This window comes from Acomys russatus, chromosome 19 (assembly GCF_903995435.1).
Source record: "Acomys russatus chromosome 19, mAcoRus1.1, whole genome shotgun sequence".
Lineage (NCBI taxonomy): Eukaryota > Metazoa > Chordata > Mammalia > Rodentia > Muridae > Acomys > Acomys russatus.
In genome coordinates, this window is record NC_067155.1 from 37,651,264 (window position 1) to 37,670,694 (window position 19,431).

Below are 19,431 nucleotides of genomic sequence, written 5' to 3' on the forward strand. Positions count from 1 at the left end.
GCACCCCTTGCACCAAAGTCACAGTTCCTGTTCCCTGAGGCCGAGACATAGACCACAACAAAAGGGTTCATTTCTAAATCCCGGCCCGTGAATCTGGACAGGGCAGGCACTAACACTGGCGACTCTGGCGACACAACAGCCTGGATGCATGGACAGCACAGGACATGCTTCCTTCTGAGCTAGCCAGGTCCAGCCTGGACACACAGCCACTCCCACCCTGCCCGGGGCCTCTGCACCCACAGGTGGGGGCTAAATGCCAAAGCCCAAACCCAGCCCCCTGCCCAGCCCAGAGCTTACCCAGAAAGGACTACCGCAAAGCCCAGTAGAAAGGATTTATTCATAGTCAACAGGTGGCACAAGCCTTCCTTTAAATTCCATTTTTTTTTTACAGTAAATAACGCATATTTCCCTCCTTCCCATGCAAGATAGAGGTGTATTAATCTACAACTCTTATTTAATTGTGAAAAAATAAAGTGTCTCCCTTTATAATCAGACTGGTAGCGTGGATATTATCTGTGGTAATGGATGGAGTTGCTCATTCCTGGACTGGTTATTTGGTTAAGTCCTAAAACGTTAGGTTGAAAAATCCCTCACCCAGTAAAAATAAATACTGCAACATGAAGGACATGGAAACCTACGGCACCTTTAAACCTCTCCAGAGCAGCAGCACGGGGCTCATGGGGACCAGCGGGGCTGCAACTTAACCGGAGAAGCCCAGACTACAGCAGGGGCCACAGGCCCATGGACCAAAGGACCGTGCTCTGGCCAGCTGCTTGCAACTTCCAAGGAGCCTGGCCACCACAGCACACGTGCTCTGTCCCTGGGAAGCACACCATGATTGCAAAGCGACTCTGTGTACAAACAAAAATCAAACAAACAAGAAAGCCGCTATTGTCTGAAGGACTCAGGATCCTGCCTGGCTCACAGCAGTGGCCACCACTAGTCTGGCATGCCATGGCTGCGCTGGACACAGGAGAAGGGGTACCAGTCACTGACGCCAGGCTGCTGTGTCACCCTGCAGCCCTCCCCCAAGGAACCAGAGACAAGGATGGCAGCGGGGTGCTGCAGCAAGGCCTGCGCTTTATTGTGGGTGATCTGAAGGAACACGGTTGGCCAGCTGGAGCTGGGCCTTGCTCTTGGTCCTGGCCACACAGCCCTCAACCACCATACATAAATAGGGACAGACTCTGCACAGGCGACCCCTCCAGCCACGGAGGAGGAGCCCACTGGTAAGGGGTCTCATGGCCAGCCTGGCACTGAATCCGTCCCAGCGGTGCTGGCCATGGGCATCTCCATGCTGGCCAGGCAGCTTCAGTCCAGCTCGATGGGGCTGCTGTCATCCTGGCTCTCTTCCCCCTCCTCCTGTTCCGAGGAGCCCATGAGGCTGCTCAGCAGGTTCCCTAGAGGGAGACACCGGCCGGCAGTGATGGTTAATACACAGAGGCAGTGCTCCCCTGGAAGCCTGGCCTCCCCAGGAAGCCCACTGCCTAGGTCATTACACTCAAGTGGGTTCCCTAGACAAAGACACAGGCAGCCATGTGTTGTCAATGCATAGGGACAGTGCTGCTCTGGAAGCTCCACCTTCCCAGGGGAGCCTGATGCCCAAGTTGCCATGCTTTGCAGGAAAAAGAACCCAGAGGCACAGCTGGTCACACACTGAGGACCATACTAGGAATGTCCCTGATGACTAGTGATGGGGCAAGACAGACCCCCAGACCTCCCTCACCAGAGGGATCTGGCTGTCACGAAGGAGAAGCCCTAGTCTCATGGAGACCAGAAAAGGCTACACAGCATAGGAAGCAGAGGCTCAAGGCCACATCTGAGATGCTCACAACTGCCTCCTGTGTGCACACCTCAAACACATGGGACTTATAGTGACCACATACATGCCAACCCGGACCCCAAAATTCTCTACCCTTGAGAGTGGCAGAGCCAGTGGGTGTTCTGCCAGGCTGCATGGATGTGGAAATGTAGGTGCTTCTCTGCCTGTACTACCCTGTGACCCGTGGGTACCCAATAGGCATTTCTGCGGGGAAGGGGGGTTGCTGGCTCCAAAGCTCTGTGGGATAAACAAGCACAGGTCCTGACAACCTCCAATTGCTACTGCAAACTGAGATATGCATGTATGCTTTTGGGAATGCCAATCAGATGCTCAGGCCAAGGGCTCAGGCAGGAGAAAGCAGTAGCGCTCTGCAGGACACTGATGGAGACAGCTGAACCCTGCTCACGCCCTCCACAGGCCACAGGCTTCAAGAGAAGCATCAGAAGGAAAGGCAGGTGTGTGGGCTCACACCATCATCTCAGGACTAGGAGGCTGAGGCAGGAGGATCTCTGAGTTTAAGGTCAGCCTGCTTAACAGAGCTTGTTCCAGAACAGCCAGAGCTATACAGGGAAACCCTGTCTTGAAAAGCCAAAGAAAACCAAACAAAAACCCATGAAACTGGAAGGGCTGGAGAGAAGATGCAGGTCAGAGGTAAAGAATTTGTCTAGTGAGTTCAAGGACCTCACTGAGTTTCCAGCACCAGATTAAGAAAATTAGCCAGGTGCAGTGGCATATGCCTGTAATTTCAGCACTCAGGAAGGCAGAGGCAGAGGCAGGCGGATTTCTCTGAGTTCGAGGCCAGCCTGCTCTACAAAGGGAGTCCAGGACAGCCAAGGCTACACAGAGAAACCTGGTCTCAAAAAAACAAAACAAAACAAAAAACAAAAACAAAAAAACCTCCCCCAAACAAAAAACACCCTCTCCCAAAAAGAGGGGGGAAAAAAAAAGAAAGAAAGAAAGAAAAAAAGAAAAAAGAAAACCAGACACTTCAAATGCACAGAGGACTACACTGTACTGGCCCTGCCTTGGTGGAGAGCTTCTCATATTTGGAGTTCTGACCCACCAGATGGTACTCAGTGAACAACCTGACCAACAGTCACAGACGTCAACAGCAAGTCAAAAACCTGTGTCCACAAAGGCAACCTAGAAACATGGCAGAAAGGATTGAGGGGAGCCACCTATAGGGGACCAGACCACATGGCTCACCTAGCAAGCCTCCATAGGAGGATGTCTGCTTTGGCGGCACACCGAAGAAGAGCTGTCCGATCCTGTCGAGGTACTGTAAGAGGCAGGGCAGGGGTCAGCAGGTGAGCATGGTGCTCAGCTGCTGCCCAGGGTGGGGAGCCATAGCCAAGTGCAAGAGCCTCACCTCGTTGTACATGGGGTCCCTCCGCAGGGACGGCTGGTACTGCTCGCACAGCACTGTGAACACAGCCAGCTTGCCACTGCAACAAGAGTCAGGGATGACTCCCAAGGATATCTGTGGGTCCACAGCCACACACCCATCACCCAGGCAGATGGACTCACCCATCCACAGCCAGCAGCAGAAACCAGATGAAGTTGAGCAGGGGTTGAACGAAGGGCGGCCCATCTTCAATGGATGGGTGCTTCTGTGTGTATGTTGTAAAGACCACCAGTGCGCTGTTCTTGTTTTTCAAACAGAGAAACCTGCGTAAGGATATCCAATGAGTGAATCCCACAGGCAGACTCGGGCCAATACAACAGCCAAGACCTTGCCTGACTGACAGCAGTACCCAACTCTAGTCTGGGACTGCAGGGCAACTATGAGGCCAGGCTGAGTCCTGATAGCTGCCCCATGGGGTTAGGTGGGTGCTCACTTCTTAACTATGGCCTCTGCTTTCTCCACACCTGCCTGCAACTGTCACAGAAGCACATGGTGCAGGGGCCTGGGTAGGAAACAGCCTACTGACCCTGATGCTATGTTGGATTCTAGGCAGCCTTGGCCTCTGCCCAGGATGCTATACCAGCAGTCCATCAAGGAAAAAAAAAAGGGGGGGCCACAGTCTCCAGTGAGGAGACAACAGCTGCAGTACATGCCAGAGCCAGGCTGGCGAGCTTGCTGTATTACACAATTCCTGTGGATGAGGGCCGAAGCAAGAGAACTGCTCTATAGTGAGAACTTGTCTCAAAAGTAAAAAAGTGGGGGCTGGAGAGATGGCTCAGAGATTAAGAGTACCATCTGTTCTTCCAAAGGTCCCGAGTTCAATTCCTAGCAACCACATGGTGGCTCACAACCATCTATAATGAAATCTGGTGCCTTCTTGTGGTGGGCAGGCATATATGCAGGCAGTATAAATAAATAAATCTTAAAAAAAAAAAAAAAAAAGTAAAAAAAGTGCTCTGAGCACCCACAGCAGCAGAGCATTTTTATGGATGATCACAGGTGAGCACTATTCCTTAGGAAGGGGAGGTTGAGGTCTGAAGAGGCAGATGAGGTGGCTCAGTAGTAAGGTGCTTGCCATCAAACCAATGACGAGTTCAATCCCAGGACCAACATGGTGGAAGGAGAGGACTCCAGAAAGTTGCCCTCTGACCTTTACACGTGCACATCAGAGCAAGTGTCCCTACAACTCCCACTCTACACAAACTAAATAAGTGAGTAAATATGTAATTTAAAACATTTAGGTTTAAGCCGGGCGTGGTGGCGCACGCCTTTAATCCCAGCACTCAGGAGGCAGAGGCAGGCGGATCGCTGTGAGTTCGAGGCCAGCCTGGTCTACAAAGTGAGTCCAGGATGGCCAAGGCTACACAGAGAAACCCTGTCTCGGAAAATTAATTAATTAATTAATTAATTCAGGTTTAAGCCAGGTGGCAGCAGTACACGCCTTTAATCCCAGGCAGGTGAATCTCCGTGAGTTCGAGGCCAGCCTGGTCTACAGAGTAAATTCCAGGACAGCCAGGGCTACACAGAGAAACCCTGTCTCAGGGGAGAAACAAAACAAAACAACACCCAGGTTTAAAACAAACAAACACAGGTGCTTTCCTGATGCAGGTGGAGATGAACCACCCTACCAGCTGGGGCTGTGCCTCAGTCCTCCAGTGAGGATGGGCAAATACAAAGCTGCAGACGCCTATGCAAGGTGGGTGATGGTGCACCCGTGGACACTGTGTTCCAGAGAAAGGACAGGCTGACAGCCTTGGATCTGAGGTTCCCCCTCTAGCACTGCATAGTCTAAGGACAAGACAACCTGTTCCAGGCTTCTCTGCTCCAGGCTGTGAGCTGCACAAAAGTTCCACAAAGTTCTCATGACCACTTACTGTAACACAGCCTGAGCCACAAACATGTCCACCTCACTTCGGAAACCTCGAGCGGTGGAGTACTCGACCAGCATGTTGGCACAGCCCTCACCGTCAGTGGAGTGCAGAAAATGATACCGAGACTCACAGTAGTTTTGCTCTGTGAAGGGAAAGAATCTGCAGATGGGTACACCTGAGCACAGGGCGCACAGAGCCACCCACTCCTTCCCTGCTCCTACCCATTTGTCCTGGACACACCTGCTGCCTTTGCTAGGCAGTAACCCTAGAACGAGCTATCCATCTGCACAGCTGTTGTGAACCCACCTGTCACCCGCTTCCTTGTGCTCAGAGACTCAACACAGTGCTCAGGGAGCACTGTCATTCAACCTTTCTCCCTGTTCTAAGTGTGTGAAACTGCTATATCTGGCTAATGCTTGTGTGTGTGTGAGCTGGGCCCATAGCAAGTTAATTCTTCTGACTTGCTATCTACTCAGAGGGTCCTGGCTGAGGGAGGCTCCTCTGCACACAGTAAAGATCATCAATGCCTGCTATGTTTAAATGCAGAAACCTGCCTAGCACTTTAACACCAAAAGCCTAACAGCAGAGCATGCTGGGAATTCTGAGTGCGCATCAAGGAGGGACCAGGGATCCCTTCTGCACCTGGAGCCTTGACAGCAGTAAGGAGATGGTCCTTCCTTGTTGGAAGGGCCCTGCTGTTTGACGTTGTAGTCTTCCCAGTCCAGACAGCCATTCAGAGCTCAGCATTAGATGGAGGACGCTCTCTCCCCAGCAGGGCCTCCTGCTCTCTGCCTGACCTCACCTGGAGAGTGTCTTTAGACATAGATGCCCCTAACCACATTTGATATATGGCCTTTGACAGTTCCCTGCTAGCTCTCTCATCCCCGCACCTATAGGATAATTAGGCTGTGTTCCCATTCATGATAGGAGCGTGCTGCCAAATCAAGCATCCTTGAAGTGCCTAATTCCAACCAACTATACACACCTATCTTGGGAACACCCATCCCTCCCCAAGGACGATAGCCTTGTTCTCCCCTAATAAAGCTGAACTATCTCCCTGAAGTGGTTCCTGGAGTGCTCACTCTCCGCTGTGCTCACGGCCTTCCAAGCCCTGCACTTCACTTTCTGCTCCTGCCTTTGTGGAGCGGTGGTCAACAGCCCCCAGGGAAGAGGAGACCCACACCTCTCAACACCAGAAAGTTAGGTACCCCAGCCCCTGACCCACCCACAAAGACCTTTTTGCCCAGTGCTTTTGGCTGTCTGAGTGAGGAGAGAGAGAACCCATGCAAGCGTGAGCGCACAGTAATTAAGGCACATCCTCATTCCCAGCCCTGCCATGGGGCAAGGCACTTCACGCAGTGAATGGCAGCCCGCTTCCCCAGGCAGTCATGGTCCCTGGAGTAACTGTGGCCTGGGCTCAGTACCTCACCCAGGGAATACAGCCACACAACCTCTCTCAGACTTTGCTACTGAGTGGATGTGAGAAGCCCTGCCAACAGCAGTAGCATGCAGACTAGACATCTCTAGACCATGGACCAGGCATGTGCTGTGTGAAGGCCTGGCCCACGAGTGATGGGCAGCCTGCTATCAGCTGAAGGATATACAGCCCTCAAGAGGAAGGCAGAGCTCTGAGGCACACAATAGGGGTTGGGGTTCCCTCTGGGTTTTCCTGAACTTTCTGATCTTTCAATCTACAGAATCCTGATTATTCTCACTGTGGCTCTGGGGTGAAGGCAGTATGCACAGTGCCCAGGAAGAAGGAAAACAGAGGTACCATAAGCCCATATGATGTAGGGAACTCTGTTCCAGAACATTGGCTATGGGGGCGCACCTCTGGATGTGCACCTGCTAGACTCAAATAATGTGAACAGGTATATCCTGTGACTGCCATGGCTACCACCAGAGGGGGGTGGCAGCTGGCCTTGCTCACAGGACTAGTCTATACCCAACTTTGGATAACATTACCCCTGGCTCAACCCTTTGGAATTCTTGAGGCAGAAAGGTAGGTGTTTTGTGTCCCACAGGTCACTGTGCACTTCCAAGCATTGCCTCTTGTCCCTCAAGTTCCATCAGGCACAGTGCACCCATTAGGAAAGCTGTATCGAGAAAGCTACCCCACAGGGTATACAGTTCCACAGAAACTTCCCAGGAATGAACCAGGGTGGGTATAGGAGCTGTGCAGGTCCCAGCAGACATTCACCAAGCACGTGTCTTTGTGCCTAAGCCAAGTCAAGAGCTAAGAAGACCAGGCACACCTGCAATCCACTCCATGGCCAAATAATCTAACAAAAGCTCACCCCAAAACTGAGATAAATATTAAGAGAACTACAAAGCAGGGAGCTACCAGAGGGATAAGGTGTGGAGGTCCACTGAGGAAGGGAGGAGTGGGAGGTTGTAGGAAGGGGAGCATGTGACCAGATGGACTAGGTTAGAGCCTGGAAAGAAGACAGTACCATAAGCCAGGGGCCTTGTGAGCTGTGGAGGTTCCACTCAGGGCTGGTCTACTACCAAAGTAGAAATGTTGGTGGTATTGGCTGGCTGAACACAGCTTTCCAGTTTTTCCATAGAGAAAGATGTATTTTCCCCACGGCCTCTCCCCGGTTTTTAGCAGGCAGCTACACAAAATGTAGCTGCTGGATATACAGGATTCCATGCCTACCTTTCCACAGCGTGAGGGCCAGCAGCTGGTGGAGCCGAGGATGGCCCAGTTTCCCAGATCCTCCACTGGACCACTTCAGGGCTCTGGACACAAAAGCTACTCGCTCAGGAGAATTTGGATCCATTAAACTAAACACTTTAGCCAGATTTTCTGCAAATGACAGAATCAGACCCTTACCAAAGGCACATATAAGGTGTCACACATCAACAAAAATCCAGCACTCTGTGAAGAGACAGGAGAAGTACTGTATGTTTAAGACCAGCCTGGGGTACAATAGTCAGACCCTGCCTCAAACCCCCTCCCCCAATCATGTAACTCCAAGTGGGGGGGGGGGGGAGCCCAGAAGCCACTGGAGGGCTGCTGGATGTCCCACATGCACCAGACAGGTCTGGGCCTCCCCTGGCTGGCTTGCCCACTGCCCTTCTGACTAAGTTGATGTAGATGGGCCCTGCTGGGAGGCAGATATTTGGGAGTAGGCTGGGACCAGCAGGATGGCTCCAGCTAAGAGCGGTAGAGGCCACAGGGCAGTTTGTAGGAAGGATTATAGCAGCCACATGCTGGTTTTGCGGGATCAGCTGCCAACAGGTCCATAGTGTTGTGTCCAACTGGGCATGGCCAGTGAGACCACCAAAGATATAATCAGTTCTGAAGTGCAGAGCCCAACCCCCACCCCCAACAAGGGGGACTGGAGGTGGTGAAGAGGCTCTGGAGACCAGTCATGGAAGCCCATGTTGACAGGCTACTGCATGTTGCATCACGCGGTATGGAGTCCTCACCCAACAGCTCATCAGCTACGTCCGCCTCGGCCTTCTCCAGGGATTCGAGGACCAGCATGGACAGGTCAGCCGCACTGTTTTGCTGCAGAACAACCAACGTGCAAAGTCATGGTCAACAACAGAGCTCCTGCCCTTCAGAAGATCCAGGTAAAGCAGGTGGCTGCAGGCTCTGCAGATGGCAGCCTACAAACACATAGCTAGGGATACTGCCTTGCCAGTGAGCAATGTAGCAGGGTCACTGGCAACTGGCAAACATACAGAGCTAAGCCTAGAGCTCTAGCCACTAAGTCCCACAGCAACAGCCATGGAGACTAAGACCCTATGCCACTGGTGGCCAGGGCCCAGAGCAGCTCCATAGCTGATAGCTCCCTCACCCCCCCAAGGCCTCTTGCCATCGTGGAGGACTTACCTGGCCATGACTGAAGAAGAGCAATGCTCCTGAGTACATGAGCTCTCGGGCCTCTGCATGCTTGCTTTGGGACATGTATCTGCACACAGGGAAAAAGGGAAAGCCAGCCATGAGTGAGTGGGAAACCCAGTCGTGCACCATGCAGATGCCTGCTGGCCCTGCCTGGAGTGGCTACAAATACTTAGGTACCCTCCACCCCAGACCCAACAAGTAACCCAGGGAGAAATCAGTGCCACTTCCATGAGATGGGCACTGTCCATCTCAAAACAGAAGGGCTGGTCTGCATGTAGGCGACAAGAGGCTAGCTCCCTGGAGATGAGGATAATGATGACTGCAGCAACTCTGCCCAGGCCTAACTTGCCCAACTTCAATCAGCACCCTCCACACAACCTGTGTACTGCACCATCTGATGAACAGGCCACTGGGGTGCCCTCACCCCATCACCCAAGAACACTGACTGCCAAGGCCCCATGGACAAAGCTGGAGTTTAAGATGACTATACAAAAACAATAATAGTATCGGCAACACCTAGTTCAAGCCTGGAGGTATGCTGTGATCTCACCAGAATAGATGGCTCTGAGGGGTGTAAAAGGCTCCTTAGTCCAGGAGGAGTAAATATACAAAGCTTAGGCAGCTTCTGAAACTTACAAATCTCACACAGCCTCTCCCCAGGTTATATGAACAGTAACAATTAGTGGAGAGAAGAGAGCCACCCACGAGCTGAAAGCTATGCAGGGAACTCCAATAATGAAGCTATCTTTGAGTCATCCTGGCTCAGTAAGCTAGATATGGGTTCAATCATTTCTTTGGTCTGTTGGCAGTGACCAATAGGTATTTGTTCATGTCTCTGCAGGAAGGGTCACAGAACACAGGAACCGAGAGAACCAGTCAGTTGAGGAAGGGTGGTTGCATGGCCCAACATGGGTGGTGAGCCATGTGAGGATGGGAACATCTATGAAAGCAATCTCAATTTGGCTTCCTTTCCCCAGGTGGGATGGAATGAAGTATCTCCTTGTTGGAGTGGTGGGTGGATGTTCCTGATCATGGGTTTTGCTAAGGCCAAGTTATCTGAAAGCAGAGCATCCCAGGCAGAGCCACTGGGTGGCCATTTTCTATTTGGTTTAGGAAATCATCCAAACCACTGATGCACTAGAGAATTTACCACAAGCCCTGGATGCAGCACAAACGGGAGCAAGCTGACATATCCGACACAGGGTGCATCCCACTGCACTAGTCCCTAGTACTTGGCAGGAAAAGTGAAGATGGGAGTAAACCCCAAAACTTGGAAACGCATGGCAATAAGCCAAGATCGAGGAAGAAGAGAACATGGTAGAAATTACAGAAGAGACTCTGTAAGTCCAACTTTTAAAAAGTAAAGTCCACAATTCAACAAGCAGATGGACCAAGAAACTATGACAACCAGGGAGCACTTAGCATCCGAACTGCTTGGTTGAGAAAGACTTACACACAGTCAAAGGGCCTGTTACAGCCACAGCTCCTGAGGCTGTGGAACACATGGACTGATGAGATCAACTTGAGGGCAATAGAAGCAAAGAAACTAGGTAATACAATTATCTGCTACTCCTTGAGACAAAGATTGCACAACCTGAGGTGACAGGTGGGAAATCAACCCTGGGGTACTGGCTCTTATAGCCATGAGGTGCCCTTGGGTTGTTGCTGGCTGAGGTCCCTATGAATCTATCAGGGACTGGAAGAGAACAGAGGAAAGACAAGCATTACTGGGGACACTGCACAAGACAGAAGGCTGTCTGATGCTCAGCTCACTAAGTCAGACACAAGTGTGTTACAGGAGAGGCAAGAGAGGGAGGGGTTGACTGAGCAGGAGTCAGGGACTGGGATGAGGCTTTGCTATCCCCATGCTGAGATGTGCTCTTCAGGAGGTAGGAGAAACTCTGGCAGATCTGAAAGACATGGAGACCAGGTTCAGAAAATGGCAAAGCAATCAAAGAGGGAAGAAAGAAGAGGAAAGACAACAAAAGGGTCTGCACAGGCCACTCGAAGACAAATGTGCTAAGATCTGTGCGGAACAGGAGTTAGTGGGGGAAAGTATTACTGCGGAAAAATATAGTCAAGTGCTGTGCTAGTGAGCTCAGAGAAAACCTGAGGAACACTCTGCAGACATCAATACTAAAACAGTTCAGATAAGAAAGAGTGGGCAGTTACTGTCCTCAGAGCAAAGCATACTGGGACCCCTTTCAGCAGTGATGATCTGGAGCCTGTCAGAACCAAGAAGCCAGGTCCAGAGGCAAGCCAGGGAGTTCCTGCCTTCTCGGCCTGAGCCAAGGCAATCAGAGCAAGCCTGCTCAACAGAACACCAGGAGCAGAGCTGCACAGCAAGCCTGGAGCAGCAGCTGCCCAGGATGAGGTCAGACAGTTCATGGAACATGTCTGTGAGTTCTGGAGGACCAGAGGGGGTGCTGTCCCCCTACCATAGTACTGGACTATTGACCACAACGTTTCTCTTTGATAGAAGTTATGAGATCTTTCCTACTGGTCTGGTCTTGCGATCAACTGTTTTAGGATCATATTAGCTGTTCAAGACCATGGACAGTTATTTGGAATGGGTGGCAATGCATATCCAGAGAACCTGCCCACTCTTTTTAAAAGGTTTACTACAGAATGCTAACCCTTTAAGTATCTTGCATGTAAAAGCATCTAGAAGAAGAAATAGAGAAATTAAGAATTTTAAACAAAGACAGCCTGCTTGAATGGGAAAGGCACTCTCAGAAGCAGTAAGGTTGTCAAGTGAAAAATGCACTGCCAGGTGTGAACTATTTCTGTTAAGTTTTTGGCCCCAAACCCATAAAGGCTACATGCTAGAACCAGATGGTAAGTCCCTATTGCTAAAGATACCACATGCTTTGGCTGCATGACAGGGAGGAATAAGTCTGGAACTCAACTGAAAGCTCTCTCCCCACTCACAGGCTTTTGTAGTGCCAGAAGGCACAGAGGCTACCGAGGGAGAACTGTTACTGACTGTCCTGGAAGGTCACAGACCCTGCAAACTATGGTACCAACATGACATGAAAGATGGGCTCATGGATACAAGAGCAGCATAGCTGTTAAGGATGCAGCCAACCTCTTTTGGATGAGATTTAAAGCCTTTCAAAACTCAATGGTATTGTAAGCCTGGGCAAAAACCCATAGCCAAGTAGGTCATAGGCCGCTATGGGAGGACCACAGCTATTGTTTTGTTAAATGTAAAGACTGTGCCTGCCAAATTAAACATCTGTATTTTCCTAACAGATTACTGCTGCTGGCCCCTCAACTGGTCATGGAAGGGAGTCTCTGTTTTGAAAAGGGAGATGTAGTATAGAGCCTTCTAGCAGATCAAACTTCTCAGATGACCTGTTGTGGCATCATGGCGCAACCACAAACGAAGGGAAAGAACCCCCAAGTCCCAGCAAGCATTGCTGAAGAGGGGGTTGGGGAAGACTCTACAAATAGTAGAAAGTGGTGCCATGTCCTGTAGCTATTTCCTGAATTAAAACATTGGTGGGTGGGGTCACTTAAAACCCAGGGAGTAAATGAATAAGCCTCAAGTAGTAAATAAATACAAGTCTCAAGAAGTTCTTGCAACATAAAAGATGCACAAGGTCTTTCCCAACAAGGAGACAGAAACAGAACTGCTAGATAGAGAAGGCATCTCCACCAGCTAAGCTGCCTGCAGACCATGCTGAAAATCCAGGGATATGGTCACTGCGCATACTGGGGTGGACTTTCCAATGCCGCAGCCGCCTTTGGGTCGTCCATGCTCTCGGTTGTCCCTCACCCATGCTCCTGTAGATAAATGCTATGGTTCACGAAGCTAGACTCAATGGAATTGTTAACTCTGGTCTGTTGTTGGTGCCCTACCAGGGGAAGAGATGTTTGCTCACATCTCCCCAAGCAAGGTCACGTAACACTGGTACTACAGAAGGGCACCTGGGAAAGCCAAGTGCTGTACTCACAAGCAAGCAATCTCATGCTACAATCTGCATGAACGGAGACAACCAGTACACTTCTTAATGACAGGACACTAGACTCCCAAACCCTTCTATGTGGGGCTTATCAAGAGAAACACTCACAGAAATGGAAGGAAGTATTCCTTCAAAGACCAAATTCCTGAGATCAGAACCTCCCATTGACCAAGCCTACCTTACTGAAATCACCTGTTGCCAGGTCAAGGAAAGCTTGTAAAGGTAAAAGTTTCAGGCAACAATGAAAACACATTTCTAATTATAAAATTCATGGAGCTGGTGTGGGGGATGTAGCTCTGCCTGATGGGACAAGCTCTGGCGGCCCGAAGGAGACTCAGCAGCAGGGTCTCCTCTAACCTACAAAGGAGGTCTGTGCCACGGCTCCAGCTGATCTTGCTTTCCCTGGCTGGGCACACTGAAGCACACCTGCCACCCTACACTTGGTGAGGGAGGATGGGGGTCCGAGGAGAGCTCAACAGACTGCTTCCTTAGCATGCATGGAGGCCCAGGTTCCATCTTTAGCACTGCAAAAACTGGCTATGGCTGTACAGTTTTTTTTTTTTTTTTTTTTTTTAACATAATCTCAATTGCTTGATTTTACCAATGAAGACTTGGGAGTCGGATGCTGGAGTGAAAGCCTGCTGGCTCAGAGAGCAGAGAAAGCACCAGCTGACCTTCCTCAGCTAACATCCCAGAAGCCATGTCTCCTTCCATGCCACCTCAAACACCTCCTCAAACTCAATCTCCCTCCTTTCTACTTCCAGTGTGTCTATCGGTCCTCCTGACTTTCTTTTACTCTCTCCGTTTTTTCTTATCAATCTTATCTTTCCTGTCAACTGGTTGCTTGCTCTGCCTCTTGGCCTATGGTTGAGTTTATTTAATCCTGTTTACAATGTTCAAGCAGAAAGCTATTGGCTTAAAGGTGTGTGTTAAGGCTGAGCCACACAACTAAAAACAGGTTTTCCAGTAAATAACACAATCTTGGGGGCTTATAGTGCGATCAGATATCCTCAACGCATATCTGTACCTTGGCTCTGAAGAGGTAGAGGCAGGAAGAGCTGAAGACCATCTCTGGTGACAGAGAGAGCTGGAGGCCAACCTGGACTACAGGATCCATGCTGTGTTGGCTAAAGAGAGGACATTGGAGCTGGACAGAAGTTGGTTCATGGGCTAGGGAAATGTCTCAATAGGCTAAGTGTATGCTAATCGAGTGTGAAAATCTGAGTTCACATCTCCAGCACCCACATAAACCCTGTGTATGTGTTGAGGAGGTGGCATTAAAGAAATGGTTCAGTGGTTAGAGCCCTGGCTGCTCTTCCAGAGGTCCCAGTTCCATAAACAGCACCAAATGTCAGCTCTCAGCTACCTCTAACTCCAGTGCCTTCTTCTGGCCTTTGTGGGCACCAAGCACACAGACATTCATGCAGACAAAACACCCATATACAAAATAAATATTTAAAAACTACAGCAACTGGTGTGGCTCTGTGCACTTGTCACTGAGTGCTGGCCTGTTAGCCCAGATGAAATGGAAATGGTGAGTGCTAGGTTCAATGAGAGACTATCTCCAAAAAAAAGAAAAAAGAAAAGAGGCAGAAGCAACTAATGAAGTAGCTTTGGCCTTCACAAAGGGAGGAACAGGGGCTGACCTAAAATGCTCAGCCAGCACACATGTCCAAGGACAAGGGAGTCTTTATTATGTCCCAGTAGCTTCAGACCCAAGGCCATGGTGTGCACAACACACACTGTATGTTTTCCTCTTCTTTTTTTTTCTTGAGACGGGTCTCCCTGTATAGCCTTGGCTGTCCTGGACTCGCTTTGTAGACCAGGCTGGCCTCGAACTCACAGTGACCCACCTCCTCTGCCTCCCAAGTGCTGAGATTAAAGGCGTGTACCACCACCACCACGCCTGGCTGATATGCGCTTTCTTCTTGAACATTTCCTTATGTGATTTAGGAAAATAAGATTACTGGCCATAAGAGACAATTCAAGCAGGTCCTGGGAAGAATCTGTTGTGCTCCATCCTGCAAAGAAATTCCTTAACACACAGGATGTTAGGATGTGTTTAACATCCTACATCAAGGGACGTAAAACTTTCCAACCTTCAGGGAAGCTCTCTAAACTCAGGAAGAAAACATCTTCATCGCTCCAGGAAGACTCTGAAACCCACCAGCTTTACTAGGCCCTTCCCTCTCTAAGCACTACAAATTTTAAGGAATATTGAGACTCTGAGACAAATTGCTTGAAAGAGCTGCCTGTAAGAGGCTCAGCCCAACTGCTCAGGAAAGGAAATTCTCCAGCCTGCTGTGTTGGCTGCAGGCTGTGCTCCAGGTTTCCAGTTTTTGTCAACTGTCACCCACACTGAGGTGGGCTTTGGTGATGCAGCTGTCTCTGAGTCATTTCTGCTCCTGTAAGTAACCTCTCACCCATATTCCTGTAAGTAACCACAGCACAGCTCACTAGTTCACCAAGCTGGACTTTGATGGTATCAGTACTTTTGTCTATCATCACTCCCTATCTGGGATGCTCACGTCTCCTCTTTTGTAGGACAGGAAGTGAGAAGTAGTGGGGGACTGGCCCAAAGTAGGAAGGGTCCTCATCCATGCAAAGCAACCCACACTGGGCCCTGGAGGACAGCAGGGTGGTGCTGAGGTCACCCGGCCCAATCTCTGTGGGCTGCTTGGCTCCTTTTTCTCTCTGATACACACTAGGAGTGGTAAGGCTAAAGTGAAGTTGTGACAAATTCATGCAACAGAGTACTCAGACTCAGAACACTTTGTTTAGTCAACTAAAAGTCACACGGATGGAGAGCCCCTTGACCACTGTACAGAACCAGAAACTAAAAAGAACTGTGCTAAACAAGACAAGTTGCCTGGGGGTACCAGCAAGAGAGAGAAAGTCAGGGGTCACAAACATGGGCATTTGCAGCAACAGCAATTCCAAGTTTCCAAAGTAAAAAAAAAAAAAAAAAAAAAGTAAATATTCATTTTAAACACATTAACATCACTTATTCAGTCAGAAAAGCTTAAAACAAAACAAAAACAAAACCAGGGCTGGTGAGATGATTCAGTTTAGCAAGTAAGGGTGATTGCCACCAAGACTGAAGAATTGAATTCAATCCTGTGAGGAGGAGAAAAATGACTCCTGCAAGTTCTTCTGACATTCACACGCATGTGCAAAGATACACAGGGTTAGAAGCCAGTGCCTCTGAGCATTCTGATGTCTCTAGCGGTCCTACCCTACGGAATGACCCTGAGCCAACATAGAACCACACAAGAACCTCTCGGCCCCCAGAGCAGCAGAGGTGAGGCAGTTGCAAAGAGGGGCTCAGTCTCCCTCATTTTGAAGTAGTTCAGGGAAGCTGAGGTGGTTCAGTTCTGTCACAGGAACTGGGCCCCAGGAGAACGCTGTGCCCTGTAACATACCACACTCTAGTCTTCTTGATGGCTAGCTCCTTGTATGCTGAGAACACGTGGCTCCTTGGTTCACCTTGACTAAGAGAATTCTTCTGGTCACACAACACCAACAAGAATGTCCTCAGTGACAGGAGGGAGGGTTCAAAACAAGAATGCGTTTATTCTGGGAGATTAACTTTTGTTGATTAATCAAAAAATGAGCCGGGCTGTGGTAACGCATGCCTTTAATTCCCGTATTTCGGAGGCAGAGGCAGGCGAATCTGAGCTTGAGGTCAGCATGGTCTGCAGAGTGTATCTCCAGTGTTGCAGCAGTATAGACAGCGACCGGCCTGCTACAGAGGAACCCCTGCAGTCCAAAGCTGTGTCTGTTCCTTTGTTCATTCAAGAACTTCTTGGGCCAGTTGCCTGATCCTGTTCAATGACAGCTCAACTCACAGGAAACACTAGCCATTCAGCTGGCCTGATGACACAGGCCTGTCATCCCAGCTACTTAGGAAGCTGGGCCTGGAGGATCTAGGCCTGCATGGCTACAGAGAGGCTGTAGTGTACCTCAGAGGTGCAGCCCGTGCCTAGCATGTGAGATGTCCTGGGTTCTACCCCCAGCAGCACACAAAAACCTAACAACTAAAACCAGTTACTGTATTAATCATTCAATTGTCACTTCTACCTGAAACACTTTGTTTTTGAAGACAGGGTTTTTTGTGTAAAGCCTTGGCTGTCCTAGATCTCACTTTGTAGACCAGGATGGCATCGAACTCATGGAGATCTACCCTCCTTGGCCTTCTGAATGCCTGGATTAAAGACGAGTGCCACCGCGCTTGGCTACAGACTTTTAACTAAAGGATAAAGCAAGTGCCTTCCCAATATAATTGGGAGTTTAAAAAAAAAAAAAAAAAGCACACAGGACACTGTGATGAAACCAGATGTGGCCAGACTGGTTTGTATTTATAGTGTCTGGTTTGGTACACAGAAAATTCTCCAAGGCTGCCCTTCAGGTAACCTGTGATTAAAGGACTAATGCCTTCGATAAGCTGATAGTGACTAAACTAAAGCTTCTAATCCAGGCCGATCACTAGGTAAAGCAAATGGAAAATCTTTGAAACCAAGGATGCCAGGGTTCACCCCATACCTGCCAAGGCCCTGGCCTGAGCTGTGTCATGCGGGGAACTACTGCTGGGCTGGTCCCTGATGACTTGGTAACTCCTCACACATACTGCCTTCATCATATGTCCTTCCCTACTCTATCCACCTCGCCACTTTCCAGGCTCACTCTGGGCATGTGTGTGTGGGGCAGTGGGAATTGTCCTCAAAAGTAAACAAGTATCACTCAGGAGCCAGAGGATTCCCAGAACACTGATAATGATCTGCAGCCTTGCACAGCCACTGTGTAAGGTGTCACCCACTGCCAGGGCAGCTTTATCCAACCCATACAGAACACACCATGCCAGGATCAAGCTGGAGGGGAGTGATCGTAGGAGGAGCCCCACAGTGCGTGCATGCCCTGGGTGACAATTAACAGGGAGTTGAAAATGTGCATCTGGCCTTGTACCTCTATGCAGACACAAGATAACCACTCTCTACTCATTTTTGCTGTGGACCTACAATTGCCCTAAAACAAAAATCTATCAAAACGGAAAGTCTGCGGGGCGCAGAGGCCAAAGCCCCACCATGGACATGGAGCAGGAACGCTGCTGCCCTGTAGTCAGGACTAAAGGTCGAAGTGGGGGATTATCAGGAAGCAGATGCACGCTGGCAGGAAGCTGGAAGCAGCCCTGCAGATGGACACGGGCTGGCCAGTGTCTGCCCATGACCACACTTAAGCGTGCTCTGCCACTCCAGTCACTGGCCACAGAGAGGACCACGAAAAACTACTCGGGGAACGGGGAACAGGACCTGGCTACCAACGAAGAGCCTCCGGGGAAGGGGAGGCCAGGCGAGGAAGAGGGTGGGTTACAGAGAGGAGGAATGGCGGGAAGAGAGGCCCACAAGAGGGGAGGAGGCCTAAGAGAGAGAGCAGAGAGGCCAGTAATAAACCTGGGCCCAGAGAAAGGAAGGCCTGAGAAGAAGTTGGCTGGGGAAGCAGGCCTGCAAAGGGGTAGGAAGGACAGCACACCGACGAAGACAGGGACCCAGAAAGGCAAGGCCGAGAGGAGGGGGGGGGGGGGGCAAGCAGGGAAGAGGAGGCCCTGCCGAGTAGTCCAAGCCCGCCGCCCCCGCTCCGACCCGCGACAGGCAGCCGCAAGAACCAATGAGAATGCGGGGTGCCGCAGAGCAGCCAATGAGCAGCAGCGGAGGCGGGGCCTCGGCTCCAAGCCACCGCCCGCGCCCACCTGAAGAAGAGGGTCCGGTACATCTGGTGCGCCTCGTAGTAGTCGCCCTTCTCGACGCTGGCACGCAGCTTGCCCTCCACGCGCTGGACGCCGCCGCGATTGCGGGCGCCGTTGCGGGCGCCCTCCTGCTCTGCCATCGCCGCCGCCGCCGCCGCCGCCGCCGCCGCCATGGGCCGGCGTTCCGCGCAGAGCTGACGCTGTCGCAGGCGCGGTCGGCGGCGCCTCCCGGCTTCCGTCCCTGCGGCCGCCGCACGCCCTCTACGGTGGCCACGAGGAGCCGCGCGAGGGCGGGCGCGCCGCGGGCCGCACGTGACCAGGGGCGGAGCCACGGAGTCCGGCGGGATCCGCCAGTGCTGCGCGAGGCCACGCCCCCGGCGGGTCTTGGAAGGACCCTGCGAGCGTGGGCCCGGAAACGCAGACTGATGGGGTTCGCAGGCTATCACGCATCCGGGGAGGGACGTGCTGGTAGTCACGCGAGAGTGGGCGGGCCCGGGGTCTTGGGCGGGGCTACACGCTGCTTTAGCGAGTGGCGTCACTACACAATGTGACCAGCGGCGCAAGCAGAGCTAGTAAATTGGGCCAAAAGACGCTGCGATAAGCTGATGGCTATTCGCGGCCCCCGGAAGTTGCCCTGGGCAGACGGATGAACCAGACACGCTTTAGGACGCTTGACCGGCCACACACCTGCCCGAGGGCGCCCCTCCAGGCGGCAGTCATCGTGAGTGACATCGGGGACAGGGCAATATGCTCAGACTAGACACTGATG

General features: G+C 51.0%; 1 protein-coding gene across 1 annotated transcript; it reads right to left on the bottom strand.

Moving 5' to 3' along the window:
* Positions 1-299: 299 nt before the first annotated feature.
* Positions 300-18,820, bottom strand: Get4 (guided entry of tail-anchored proteins factor 4). Its single transcript, XM_051161144.1, has 9 exons — positions 18,666-18,820; positions 8,943-9,021; positions 8,534-8,615; positions 7,758-7,907; positions 5,102-5,240; positions 3,350-3,490; positions 3,192-3,267; positions 3,029-3,101; positions 300-1,400 (listed from the first exon to the last, which is right to left on the bottom strand). Exons 1-9 carry the CDS (start codon positions 18,800-18,802, stop codon positions 1,312-1,314), a joined length of 966 nt encoding a protein of 321 aa, XP_051017101.1. The 5' UTR covers positions 18,803-18,820; the 3' UTR covers positions 300-1,311.
* Between the last annotated feature and the right edge of the window lie 611 nt (positions 18,821-19,431).

Bases quoted from the DNA above. Each gene is read 5' to 3' on its own strand.
- Get4 (XM_051161144.1), bottom strand. From the start codon at position 18,802: ATGGCAGAGCAGGAGGGCGCCCGCAACGGCGCCCGCAATCGCGGCGGC. The intron at 7,908-8,533 runs GTGAGGACTCCA...TGTCATTTGCAG, and splicing joins CGTAGCTGATGAGCTGTTGG to AAAATCTGGCTAAAGTGTTT. The intron at 3,491-5,101 runs GTAAGTGGTCAT...ATCCTTACGCAG, and splicing joins GTGGCTCAGGCTGTGTTACA to GTTTCTCTGTTTGAAAAACA.